At 61.7% G+C, this 13282-nt stretch overlaps 2 protein-coding genes across 2 annotated transcripts; both read right to left on the bottom strand.

Moving 5' to 3' along the window:
* Window positions 1-859: 859 nt before the first annotated feature.
* LMXM_34_2260 (conserved hypothetical protein) lies at window positions 860-2440 on the bottom strand (the record flags this gene model as incomplete). The annotated part of the gene is made up of 1 exon (XM_003879174.1): window positions 860-2440. The coding sequence occupies one exon, from the start codon at window positions 2438-2440 to the stop codon at window positions 860-862; it is 1581 nt and encodes a 526-aa protein (XP_003879223.1).
* A 1680-nt stretch (window positions 2441-4120) lies between these two features.
* On the bottom strand, window positions 4121-12922 carry LMXM_34_2250 (conserved hypothetical protein; the record flags this gene model as incomplete). The annotated part of the gene is made up of 1 exon (XM_003879173.1): window positions 4121-12922. One exon carries the CDS (start codon window positions 12920-12922, stop codon window positions 4121-4123), a length of 8802 nt encoding a protein of 2933 aa, XP_003879222.1.
* Window positions 12923-13282: the final 360 nt, after the last annotated feature.

Raw genomic sequence — 13282 nt, 5'->3', positions numbered from 1 at the left:
GCACAGTGCTCGCATTGGGGGCCTCCTGTGGCCTGCCTCAAGACGGCGCTCTTGCCTGAAGGACGGGGGCTCGATGCCTTCACCGTCTATTTCCGCCCGTGCCACCGTGGGGGGAGGGGGGAGGGCGTCCCTGGATGGCTTGCCCGCATGCGCCGCGACCGCCAGCAAACTGCCGTGAGGCTGTAGCAGCGGGAGGCACTCCGCCCTCTACTGCACCCGCTCACCTTTGACAGGAGTGGGTGCGTCAAGCAGAAGGGGGCACGTAGATGAGCAAGCGTCTGCGCACACACGAAGATCGCCGCTGGTTCGATGCGTTCAATCGCCGATACGATTCGTAGGGGACAAGAGCGAATGCGGTCATGGCTGCAAATCTCTCCAGCACAGTGCCAGTAAAGATATGCCCTGCCGACGCTAACAGTCCGCCGACTTCCCCGAGGACAGGCCGCAGGCTCTTGGCTTCCCCATAGTGCAGGTCCTGAACCCTAACGCTACGGCGAGGTGGCCCGCTTCATCAGGGAGTTAAGACGCGAAGAGAAAAATATAAATGAATAAGAGGGGCAACCTACAAACACGTGCGTGCTGGCGCACATCCCCCCCGCCTTCAGTATAGAGCCTCCCTGCCCACCCCACCACTCCCCTTCGCCTTACTCGACCTCCCCTCGACACGAAGGTGCAAGAGAGGCGAGAGAAACGTGAAAGCGAAAGTTTTCACATTCTCGAACAAAACGCGCATAGAGACACGAGCGCAGAGTGTTCGCCCTTACCTTTTTTTCACTGACACCGCCGTGCCTGCGTACTTTGTCAATGCCTCACACCGTTGCGTTTATGTATGCGCTCCGGTTGCGAGGTATCATATGACTCAGAACGGCAATGCCACCTCCTGCTCAAATGTGTCTGTCACTCGACGAATGTTGTCCTTCGCCTCCTCTTCGGTCGTGCCTTGAACCACCATCCAGCAAAGCATGTAGAATTGCTTCGGCGGCGGTGCCACGGCCTCACCTGCCCTCGCTGAGACGGAGAAGGCAACGAGCGAAGCGTCCTCTACCGGAACACGCGCCTTACTCAGCACCCCAGCATGGTTCGGATAAATGTTCACAGACGCCGCCCAGCACTGTGGTGGAAAGAAGCCGCGAGACGGACCGCCGAGCAGCGACCACACCGCTGTATGTGCAGCGGAGCTCCGGATATGCTCCTTTGCATTCACCTCGGAAAGGCGCGGTGGAGTTACCGTCTGCCACGGCATCTGCACCCCACCTTCGTCTTTCTGGCCGGCTAGAAGCTCTGGGAAAAGGCCCTCCAGTTGCTCCTGGATAGGCAGCTGCAACGCACAGCGCACCAGCGCCTCACCCAGGTTCAGCCCACGATACACAGTTTGGATCATAGTGTTCGTCTCCGCGCTTCCAGGCCGACAGTTCACCTCAATCACGTAGGCTCGCTGGCGGGCCGGGTCATATTTGGCTTCAAAGTGAATAACGCCGTGCAAGTGCACTCCATGCGCGGAGACGTATGAGTCGAGCAATTCACGCAGAGCACACTGACCGCGGTACCCCAGCAGTGATGGGCAAATCCCGCCAACCTCAGCAAAATACGGCAGAGACGGTTCAAAGTTGTCTGAGATGGAGCAGAAGCGCACGACACCGTGCTCGACAACGCAGTCCATGTCGACCTCCTGTCCCTCAATAAACTCCTCCGCGAGTATCTGCACACCGGTCGCGCCTCTTTCGTGCACAGGTCCAGCCGCTGCACGGTTGGTGAGGGCGGCAAAGTGTTTTGAGTCTGGATGGCTCGCAAGCATCGTACACATGTACCACACATGTGCCACCGCGTCGTCCAGGGTGGAGCACAAGCGAGCCAACAGGCTTCCAGCCCCTGGACTGGGCTTTACCGCCACTGGAAACGCGAGCGCCGCGGCCTCTATCGTCTTGGAAATAGTCTTGGCCAGCGCTGGCCGAGCCTTCTCGAACGCCATCGAGAGCGCATCCGCGTCGCCCGCACAGCTGTCCATCTCTGCTGGTGTCGGAAGCACCGCCATTACAGGAAGCGGCACCGACTTTGGAGACGGGATGCCGTGCTCGCTGCAGAACAGGCGGAACAAATCCTTCAAGTTGGTCTGTAAAACTGCAACAGGTGGCAGAGGAATCGGGGTGAGGTTCAGCCGCGCGGCAATTACCGCCGCTTGGTAGACGCCATACTCATCGAAAGATACAACCGCGTCAGGGACGAGCCCACGCGATGCCAGGAAGGCCGACAAGGCAAGGTGCACCTCATCCACGTCGCTCGTCTCATGCTGCAGCCAGTGCGGAAAGAGACCGTCAAACTCGGGCAATGGTGTGTAAGGGTGCACCAACACCAGCGTTACGTTGAGCGAGCTGAGGCGACGGTATAGCGGCAAACGGGCCACGCTGCCTGTACGGAGAAACACCACTACCTTGCCATCCATTGCCTCCAAAGAGGTCGCTATCGTTTTGTATGCGCGCGGGTCTCTCCGTAGATGGAAAGGGGCGCCGCCCAGCGAGGGAGGAGAGAAAGTGGCGCTGCGGGGGGGGGTTCGCTAACGCACAGTGGTGACAAAGGAAGGGGAAGTCCCTCTGGTCTTTCGTTGCTTCTTCAGCCTTCGTCGCCACGCATGCCCTCTTCGACGTTAAATGTTTTCGTTTTTTTTTGATGATTGGATCACTGCTTTCCTTGTCGCTGAATACGGGGGGAGGGGGGATGTGCGCCGGGGTGTGTTGGCGGTGATGGTCCAAAAGACGAGTTCGAACACCAAGAGCAACTGAGCCGTGCACACTGCTCTTAGCGAAGATACAAGTGAGAGCCGCGGGTGGCAGAGGCGCTGCCCTTTCCTCTTCGCTTTCGCTTCTCTGGATGGTAACGAAAAGGAGCGGAAATGCGACAACGGTTCGTGCGCCGGTGGGCTCTTCTCACTAACGGCGACAAGCGACGGTGCTGCGGACGAATGAACGAATCCGACCAAGCGAAGCCTGCCGAATGACGCTCGCTGGGGCTTCGAGGGCTGCAGGTGGATGCAAGACGCCGTGCCACAGAAGCGAAGAACCACGAGCTCTGCTTATCCCGTGCGGGAGGATAAAAGAAAAGGGAGTAAAGTGCAAACGGCAGAAAGCGGTCGGTGCCAAAACGAAAAAAAAGATGGCCCTGGTGAGCAATACATTGCAGTGATACCAAACGGGGGGAGAGTCGGGAGGAGGAGGCGAGTGAAAGATGGGGTTTGGGATAGACAAGACGATCGTGGGGGTGCCACGATGCGTACGCGGAGAGGAGCAGCGGGGAGGCGAACCGAGAGCGTGGAACGCCTTCATGGTACAGAAAGACGTCACTGTGTGTTGCTTGTATGTCTCCTCAAACCACCGCTCTCTTGGCGGCGACAGCTGCGGAGCAGCATGGCAGAGCGCAGGAAAAAGTGAAAGCGCCTCTCTTTTTCTTGTAGTTGCTGACTTTCTGCATTTCGGCCGAGATGCGCCTTCTATCGTCTACAACTGCGAAGCCGATTGTACGGCAGCAGGTAAAGCCGAAGAAGGCATGATCCATCTGTAATTCCACGCGTTGCGTTCGTGCGACGAGATGAGCGGCCTATGCATACACTCTCGCAAGGACATGGTATGCGGCGGCACCGGGGCAGCTCCATCAATGTTGCTTTCTTTGTTGTCGCCGACTCGCTGAGTGCATATATATATATATATATCTGACTGTGAGGTACCCGAACGCAAACAAAGAAAAATGAAAGAGACAGTCTACGGGGGCGACAAGGCGAGGAGGACGGGAGGGAGGGAGGACGGCGTCCCACGGCAGGACACGGAAGCGCAGAGGTACGCGCCAGCTCACAAGCCAGCACAGCCCGCGTGAAAAATCGCAAAGCAGGCGGAAGAAGAGGAAAAAAAGAGCAGCACATCACGAACAGCGAAGACACACCGGGCGGAGCGAAACAACAAAAAAAAAGAAGAAAGACACAATAAACAAAAAAAGAAGGGGGAAAACAAGCGACTGCGCACACCAACTGCGCAGAAAAGGGAGAGCGGGGTGGAGTGGGGTGGGGCAACACATAGACGGCATGTACGAACACGCCCCGGACGGCATGATGAGGTGGGAAAGAGGGAACACCCTATCAGGACTTCTTCTTGTAGATGTGGCCATCCCGCTCACGCATGGCACTGCCCTGACTATTTCGAACACCCCAGAGGGTTGTCGTCGCCGCGCCGGACACACCCATGAGCAGGCGCAGCGCCGCTGCGGGAACGCGCAGAAGGCTCCCGTCTGGGCCGGTGCAGTAGCTCGCCATGGTGAGCGCCTCCTGCAGTCCAACACGCAGCTGCTCCTGGCCTTGCCGCCAGCCGTCCGCGACGCCGGCGGGTTGTGAAGCACGCGACGGCTCTTCTATGGTGAGTCCACGATGTTGTGGTGCCACGAGCACCTCAAGGAGTGAGCGGCTTGCATGGTAGGACCCGCTCGCCAGCAAAGCTGCCATGTCCGACGCCTGCGTGAGCAGCTCCTGCATGAACACAGAAGACGCCGTGCGGATCGCGTGGTGCAGCGCGGCGCCGCGGTAGTTCGAGAGCGGCAGCAGCAAAAGCCCCTTTGCCGCCTCGCCCACACGTGTGACGGCGGAGAGCGGTTGCAGCCCGCAGCAGCACGCTGTCAGCAAAAAGCGGATCGACACACAGTTCGAGTCTTCCACGATGCGCTGCAGAAGCGTCGCGGCGCTGCTGCAGTCCTCGACGCGCATGAACGGGATCGGGAGCGGAATCTCCTGCAGCGAAATCCACGAGAGCACCGGTACACTGCGCAAGGCATCAAGCGAGTTGCCCTCTGACAGAGCTGCCAGAACCCCCTTGTCGCTCTGGAAGGAGCCGGCGGCGGTCAGCGTTGTGGGCAGGATCACCACGCGGCGGTAGAAGAGAGGCGGTGCTTCGGTGCCGGAAATGGTGCCGGCCTCAGCCGCTGGGACAGACGACGAGGACGCAGCAATCGTTGCGGCGCCTTTGCTGTTGGCTGGCGACGAGGGCGGCGATGCCGATGCAGTGGAGAAGAAAGACTGCGCAAAGTCGACGGAGGCGCCGCTCCATGTCAGCGACGTCGGTTGCAGCCGAACCGCCAGCGAAAGCTCGCTGCCGCCCTGCTGGAAATGGGAGACAGTGAAGGACGCACGAGACGCCTCCTTCATATCTCCGCTCGCCGCCGCAAGCACGCTCTTTGACGAGGTCAGCAACCCAGTCAGCTCTAGCTGTCGCGCATCGGTTGCCCCACCGCGGCTGCAGCTGCCGCCACCCTGGACACCCGGCATGTCAGCATGGCAGCGTGCAACACCGCTGCCTCGCCTCGGTTGTGCGGCGAGCGACACCGGCGGCTTCGGCGTGGTGGTCAGCAGGCGATGAACATCGCTGGTGTTGATGCAGTCGAACACCGTTACCTCCCCCACCACGACGTGGAACCACAAGTCTTCCTCCGAGCCTTGAGGAAAGGTGTCCATCTGGACCGTGATGCCGCGGCAACTGAGAACAAGCCGCTTGCTTGCATCACGGTCGCCAAAGCCACTGCGGCAGCCACGATCGTGCAAACGCTCGAGCCGTGACGTCGAGGACTCCCCGCTGATGGTGTGTAAGGACCACGTAGCGCCGGTGCCTAAGGTTGTGTCGTAGCTGCAACGCGAAAGCGAGGGCTTCGTCCGTCGGTTTGGGGGGTGCGATGAGTCCTGCGCTAGCGCCGCCTCTGACCGTCTGTCGCCGCCGAAGATGTACGGTGCCGCCTGCGCCAGGCTCGCGCCTCGCGAGACGATCTGCAGGTAGCCTCGCCGCTGCTTTCGGACGGCCGCCGACATCAAGTCCGTTCCTTCGTACAAGCTGAGGTTGAGGGAGCAGTCGCTCAAGAAGAACTCAAGCTCGACCGGCGGGTAGAGGTACTTTTCCGGGGTGTCGTGGAGGAGGGCGTCATCGGTGCAGTCGAGTCGGTTAAGACGCACGGCACGCCTCTGCCGTGCCGCTTCGGCACGCTCGCGCGACCAGCAGCTGAGGAAGTGCGGCTGCCGATCGCACGCAGCGAATAGGTCAATGCGCCTCTCTGTGGCTACGCCTGGGTCGCCGGCGGCGGCATCGGAGTCGGCACGGTCGCCGCAATGCCGGGGATCGCCAGAGGGCAGCAGCGATGATGCAACAGAATCCTCAGACGCTAGAACACACCATCGCAGCTGTGCTCCAGACGCCACCGTATCCTCCAGATCGGAAAAGGACGAGGACAGAGAGGAGATCGCAGTACCAGGAGCAGCCGCCCTCGGTAGTGACGGCCGAGGCAACAGGAGTGATGCTCCTCCCTGCGCGTCGCGTACGCCGCGCGTTGGCGCCACCGCCGCCGCGCCTTCCTCGGCCGTCAGCTCGTCATCGTCGTCGCTTGACACAGAAATGGTGTCCGAGACCTCATCATAGCGCCGGGACTGCGGCACCGCATCAGCGGACGACGCAGGCAGCGGGGACGCGCTCCGCCCGCGTCGCGTTCTCTCTTGCGCCACACCGCTTGCGTTCGAGGAGATAGAGTGGACTCGTTGGTGCAGCGGCACCCAGGGCGCACCATCGAGGAGTTCGGCAGCGCGTGCCTGGTACGTGTCGTAGAGCTGTGGGTCTCGTCCGTATGAAGCGTGTAGGGCATCAAGCCAGCGACTGTACCCGTACGCGCTCGCGCTGCTCCGAAAACCCGAGTAAGAGGCGTTATAGCCTCCCATGCCAGTAGGGGGACCTAGCTGCGACTTTTCCGGCGCCGTCCACGGCGATTCAAAGTCGCTAGACGCCTGCAACGACGTGGCCGACGGCAGAAATGGGTAGTGCGATGTGTAGTCGTCGACACTCGCAATGGTACGCATCATCGGCGCACCGACTGGAGAGGGTAGAAGCCCCCCACTGCTTGCATCCTCCTCCGCTGCCCTGCCTCTGGTGACGAGGTAAGGATTCACACGGAACGTCATGGGGGCACAGCTGCGCGCCACCTCTTCCGCCACCCACTCAAAGCCGGGCCCGCTGCGCATGACGAGCGTTGCCGGTGCATCCGTCGCCTTCAGGTCAGCCCCTGATCCCCATGCCTCCACAAGCTCGCGGAACACCTCGAAGGAATCCTTCGCCATGAACGCGGACAGCTCGATGTGTTGCAGATGCATCGACACAGCTGGCGCCAAGTAGGCGTAGTCGATGGAGCCCCCCTCTTCTCTTGTGTCACCGCCACCGTGGGCTCCTGACGCCGATCCGCTTAAGCTCTTCGAGCGCACCGTGAGGATCAGGTTTGGCGTTCGCGAGCACGAAGTCGATTTGCCCGCTCTGGGTGCACCGGCGTCATCAGTGTTCTGCTGCATATCCGTGGCGAGCGAGGACGAGGAGGAGCAGGCGGCCGTAGAAATCACCTCGCAAAGACGCACAAAGCCGGCGCTCTCCAGGTCCACACCCCAGTCGTCGCTCTCGGCCGGGTTGAGCACCTCGCGAACAAGCGCCTCCACGTCAAAGTCGTTGCACACGTAAAGCGGTAGTGAAGTGTGCAGCCACGCCTGCGCGCGCATCGTCAGTGGAGCAGACACGTCTTCGGAGGCAGGTGGTGGCGACGACGTCTCCAGCGACCCCGCTGCAGCACTACCCCGTCGTAGCTCTTCAGGTGGTATGGCGGTCCCATGCGCTTCCGCTGACGCCGGCGTCGCCGGAACTATCACTGGCAGCTTTATCAGCACCGAAGCACGCGGGAGCAGCAGTACCGCCAGCGAGCGGCCGGCGCCGCGAGGGCGGTACGTGGCCATGAGGTTCACAACGTCGACGTGCACCTTTGTCGTCCAGAGCGGTTCCTCCGGGAAAGCGGACGTGGCAAGCCCCTCAGCCCCGCCCCTCGCCTCGCCGCCATCTCGTACGACAGACGCCGCCGGAGCAACAGCCCCGCCGCCACCGCTGAAGTACTGCTTCAGTACCGCCGCCAGATGATCACCATTGTATGCCACAGCGTGATGAAGACCCAAGCCAGTTAGCTGCAGCCACAAATACCGCCTGTTGGGTGGCACCGGTGCAGCGGGAAAAGCAGTGGACACGAACGATGTAGTGTGGCAGGAGTGCACCGCGGTTGCGATGGGCGACACCCTCGCCATTTCGAGAAGACGCACCTCGCACACACCGCTCTCACGAACAGTGGGCAGCGGTGCGTGCGCGGCTCGTCCAGCCGCCGTGGTGATCGATAGGAGCTCTCGCACGTAGGCAGCCCAAACGTCGGACAGCACTCGTGAGCTGTGGCTAACCCACTGACCGCCGCTGTCGTCATCGCCCTGGGTCGTGTCACTCGCATCTCTGTGGCCCCTGTCATCCCTCTCCTCTTCGTCACCTCGCACTTCTGTGTAGCTTTGCACGAGCTGCACCAGAGTGCCGGCACGTCGGTGGCCAGAGTGAGCTGCCAGGGAGTTGGGCATATAGTAAGCCAAGTCTCGGCACATGCCTCCCCCCAGGCCGTGCGACACGGGTGGCGCACCGCCAGGGCCAACAGAATTCGATACGTGGCTCTTGTAAAGCGGCGACACTGCCCCCGCCCCTGCCCCTCCGCCAGCGTCGCGACCATCGCAGGACGCGAGTGGCGGCGCCGGCGCCGGCTGCCGCTCCCACAAAGCGAAGCCGCCCAATCGCACACGCGCGTAGTTTGCCTGCCCAGCCTTAGCGAGAGCGCCGTCGCCGCTCAGCCCACGCACCGACACGTCAACGAGCTCCATGATGTAAAGGTGGTAGAGGCAGTTCAAGTCGACCAGGCAGCGCCGCTGCGACCTCGGCAGGCATCGGTAAAGCGGCTCACCGACCACCTGACCCATCGGCGAGAGACGAGGCGCGAAGAGCCCCAGACGAATGCGACTGACGCGCACGTCAAGTGATGTGCACGTCGTGTCCAAGAGGCGCCACAGCTCTGGCACAGCGTTCCGCAGCGGATCTGCGCTGTCGCCGCCATCGCCGCTGCCTCGAGACTTGGGCCTCGAAGTACCATCCTGAGTGTCGTCGTCCGCGGCGCACCTGCGCACCCTCGCTCTGACACAGCCGTGGCCCGTGGTCAGCGCATCTGCCATGGCGAAGGCTTCTGCGACTGAGCCGGCAGGATGTTCGGCCAGCTCGTCGCGGCGCTCGCTAGGCCGAACGCCACCACCAGATGTGTGCAAAGACCGGCTTTCATCCGAGACATCCACCGATGCCGTGCCTGCTTCGTCGGGGACAGGGAGGTCGTCTGATCGCACAGAAGCCACACCTACAACAGGTAGCTGGTCACGCGGTGGTGCGTTGCTGCCGGGCTCTCTCGCTGCTGTGGCTACCCTTCCGGCGTGCAGGCGCTGGCGGCACCGCGATAGCGTCAATAGCAGCTCGCTCACGTAGTGAGTTGCGAGCAGATAGTCGTCCTGTGTCAGTGCGGTTGTCGTGATCTCACCTAGTCGTATCTGCAGCGCCAGAACGCGTTCCAAAGCTCTCCACGCTCCTCCGGCAAGGCCAGGAAGACTGGTGTGCGTCACGTTGATGTTCATCTCGTGGCTGTAGTCCACACGAAACAGCTCCGACTTGGTCTGCTCCAGGATATCTTGCAGATACACGACCGCCTCACGCCATTTGACCGACGTACTCGCGGGTGTGTAAACCACAGCAGCGGGTGTGGCCACATCGGCGCCTCGCGCAGCCGTGGTTGCGGATGGCGTGTGCACCACCTGCAAGTCGCGCAGCGAAAAGCTCAGCAACTCGGGCAGGAAGCGTGCCCGCGTGTCCACGTCCTCGGGAAACCCAAGCTGCTCCTGTACGGCGATCGTTGAGGCGACCGCCGCCTCCTCCGCCAGCTTCGTCGATGCCGTTGTGGGCGATACCGCGACCCGGTACCCGTCACCCTTCGCCTGCCGTGCTCGGCGACGGAGGAGTGCACGGTTATGACGATGGGTATCGAAACTCGACTCTCTTAAGCGCTGAAGAAGGCGCGCGAGCAGCAACGACTGCGGTTCGGCTGCAGCTGAGGCGGGGGATGCGGTAGACGCAGACACGCCATCAGCGGGATCGGGTAAGAGCTCAGGTGAGGTTGTGGTGCCGTTCGGACAGACAGGGAATCGAATCGACGCATCGACACTCTCCAGGAGCACCTTGACGGAGCTGCGGGTGCGGATCACGGGCGATGGGAGCACATTTGGTGACGGCGGCGAAGAGAGCCTGTGAGCTGGCAAGCCTGTGGCGTCGGCCAGAGCCTCTGCCGTGCGATCTGGCTCCCCTCTGCACCCCTGCGGCACACAGCCCACGCGGCGGATCAGCCCCTCGACAGTGGTGCCGTACATCGCAAGAACCTCAAGCAGTCCTGCGTCAAGTTGGACGGAGATCTTGGCCACACCAACGACAACAGTCTCCTGGTAGATACACAGGCAAGGTGATGGGGGCGGGGCTAGTACTTCCGCGGCAGGCGGTTGATCCGGCAGTGGCGGTGTGGAACGGTGGAAGATGACCAAGGCGTATGGACTGCGCTCGGCGTGCATAAGCTTCGCGGGTCGCAGTGAGTGCGCCAGCAAGGGCGACAAGAGCGGCACGCAACGTACTTCAGCAGCGGGGAACGAAGACGACGACGCTGCATTGCGTTGCCCGGCCGCGGCGGTGGCATGGCGGTACTCCAAGAAAGAGATCGACCCGACGCCAAGGAAAAAACTCGCGCCGCCGCCGTTGCTGGAGCTTCCTGCAGCAGCGCGTGCCCTCGCGAGCTGCTCCGTCACGACGGGGTCAGCCAGTTTGTTGTCGAAGATTCGTCGGTAAATCTTCCGCTTCCTCGCCGATTGCTGGAAAACGCCACTGGCCGTCGGTGCCGACGTGGACGATGACAATGGCGCCTCGGAATCGATGTTTGGAAAAAGCATGTCCACATCGCGCATGACATACGTGAAGTGCGGTGTGGTGAGGGCCTCGTACACGGGCAGGGTTGAAGCAGCAGTCGACTGCTTCAAAGGCGCAATCGCCTGCGGGTCGAGAAGCGCAAGCTGCTGTGAGGAAAGCGCGCAGCGCCACGCACACGCCACAGCGTTGGCGTCGACGACGGACTGCGTCAGTAAGCTGATAGAGCACCCACCACAATGCACGTTCACGTACTTGGCGGCGGAACGCAGCTGTGTGGCGGTCAGGGTAGCGGCAGTGACGGCCTCGCCAGAATCTAGTGGGACCGCCGCTACCTGCTTATCCGACTCTCCTGCTGTGCTGGCGGGTTCCACCGCCGAAGAGGAAGAGAGACTGCGTGCGGAAGTCGCGCCCTCATCCGAATCTGTCGAATCACCCATTACCTGCTTCATCATGGCCACCAGATGCGCTATCTGCATTGCAGAAAGGACGATGCTCCAACCCTCTGCGGCGTCCACGTCAACAAGAACCTTCGGCGGCGGCGTCACATCTGCAGACGCCAACGAAGGGGAAGGCGAAGTACTCGTGGCGTTGGCAGCTGCACCGGCACCTCGACGGGCGACACGCACTGTAAAGGGTGCTCCAGCAGCGGACTCGGTGTCATCCCTCGCTGCTGCCCGCGGCGGCTGCCCTGCAGTACCCGCGGTGAGCGCTGTAGACGTCGTGAAAACCAAGTCGTCCAGGGAAAACTCCGACGGCAGCGGGCCATCGCTGGTCATGACGTGAACGTAGCACTGCCAATCCTGTATGCTCGCCGTGCACTGCATGTCTTCCACCGACGCCCCAGTGGACTCGTCCACCGTGAAGCGGAGCCCTCGGCGACACGACAGATGCAACACACGTGTGCCACTGCGCAGGTGCAGCGGTGCCGCCGCAGCACTTGCCCGTGCCGCCGCATGCGGTCGGCCGCTGCGGCGGCTCGCGGAGTCTGTGCTGCGCAGGAGTGACCCAGCGGCCCCAACGGGTGGGATGCAGAAGGTGAGGTGCACCTCCTCCACGCCTACCGCCATGCCCTGCAGCTGCTGCTTAAGGTATGTCATCAGATCCCCCACCGTGTGAAACTGTGTCGTGGGGCCCTCTTTGGGGCTTGCTGGCCTCGCGACGCCATCAGCAGCTAGCGGCCCAGCGTCCGCGTCCAAGTTACCAAAGTCTGCTCCTGTCGCGTCGGGTGAGGAGCCTTGATTCTCCTCCTCGCTCTGTAGCCATGAGTGATCCTCAATGGAGTACGACCGTGCCAGCTTCGCCATCTCGTCGCGTCGAAACCGCCTCGACGAGTACAAGGGCGGCTGCGTAGGTTTCACGTCGTCGCCTTCCTCCGCAACAGACAACCCTGCCGCTGCAGGGTCTGGGAGAGGAGTACCGCCTAGCTGACGTGCAGTATCGTCCTCCGCATCGCGCGGCACACCCGCGGGCCGGGTCACCAGAGAGGGAGCGTCTGTGTGAGAGACACCAGTAGGGTCCGCGATCGCTGCGGTGGTCACGTCAAAGACTAAATCCATGGACTCCACCGACAGCGATTTCTGCGTCGTGACTTGGCGTAGGAACGACACAAGCCCGGCGGAGCGGATCTTGCCGCTGAGCAGTCGCACCGGTGGGCTGCGTGGTACGCCAGCAGTGAATTCCCTGTTCCTCTCCGCCCCTTCCGCCGCCGTCACCGCTGCGGCTTCACTGTCCACCGACCCACTGCAGGGTTGACTCGGCGGCGAAGGCGACGCTGAAAGACCAGCATCAGTATCGCTCGTGGTGTTCCATCTTCGCACAGTGGAAAAGGAGAAGACACGCTGGTGCTGGTGCTGCTGCTGTGCCGCCGCTGCCGCCGCCTTGGACGAGGCGACAGCCGACGCGTGCGACGTCTCGCGCAGCACGTCGACAAACGGATTATACGCAGGGTCGAAGAAGACCTCATTCACGCGCTCCTCGTTGAGGTAGAACGTGCTCGTCTGGTAGTCATAGTGGCCAAAGTTTTTGAAAATCTTGCGCTGCAGTGGAAGAAGCAGGTAGGTGTTCACAAAGTTCATTGTGCTCGCGCTTTGCCGCCACCTCTCTTTCGCTCCCGCGCATCGACCTGCTGTTCTCGACTCCCTTACGGATGCACCCACGTCCAGTGAAACAAGCACACATCTAGCGCCGCCGATCAGCGGGGCTGCAAGGGACGTGTGAAGGTGAAAGTGGGACGGGAACGCAAGAGAGATGCCGCGCTATATAATAATGAAAGGAGAACAGAAACAAAAACGGTTACAGTGCGGAACACGAAGAACGAACGACAAAAAAAGTCGGGGGAGGGTGGCCGCGGTGGCAGGAGCGCGGTTGACGGTGCTGCTGCTCCTGCTGCGAGTTGCTTCAGGTTGTGTGTGTGTGTGTGTGTGTGTGTGTGTTTG

Source organism: Leishmania mexicana, chromosome 34 (assembly GCF_000234665.1).
Source record: "Leishmania mexicana MHOM/GT/2001/U1103 complete genome, chromosome 34".
Lineage (NCBI taxonomy): Eukaryota > Euglenozoa > Kinetoplastea > Trypanosomatida > Trypanosomatidae > Leishmania > Leishmania mexicana.
This window is presented reverse-complemented; position numbering and strand designations above follow the sequence as displayed.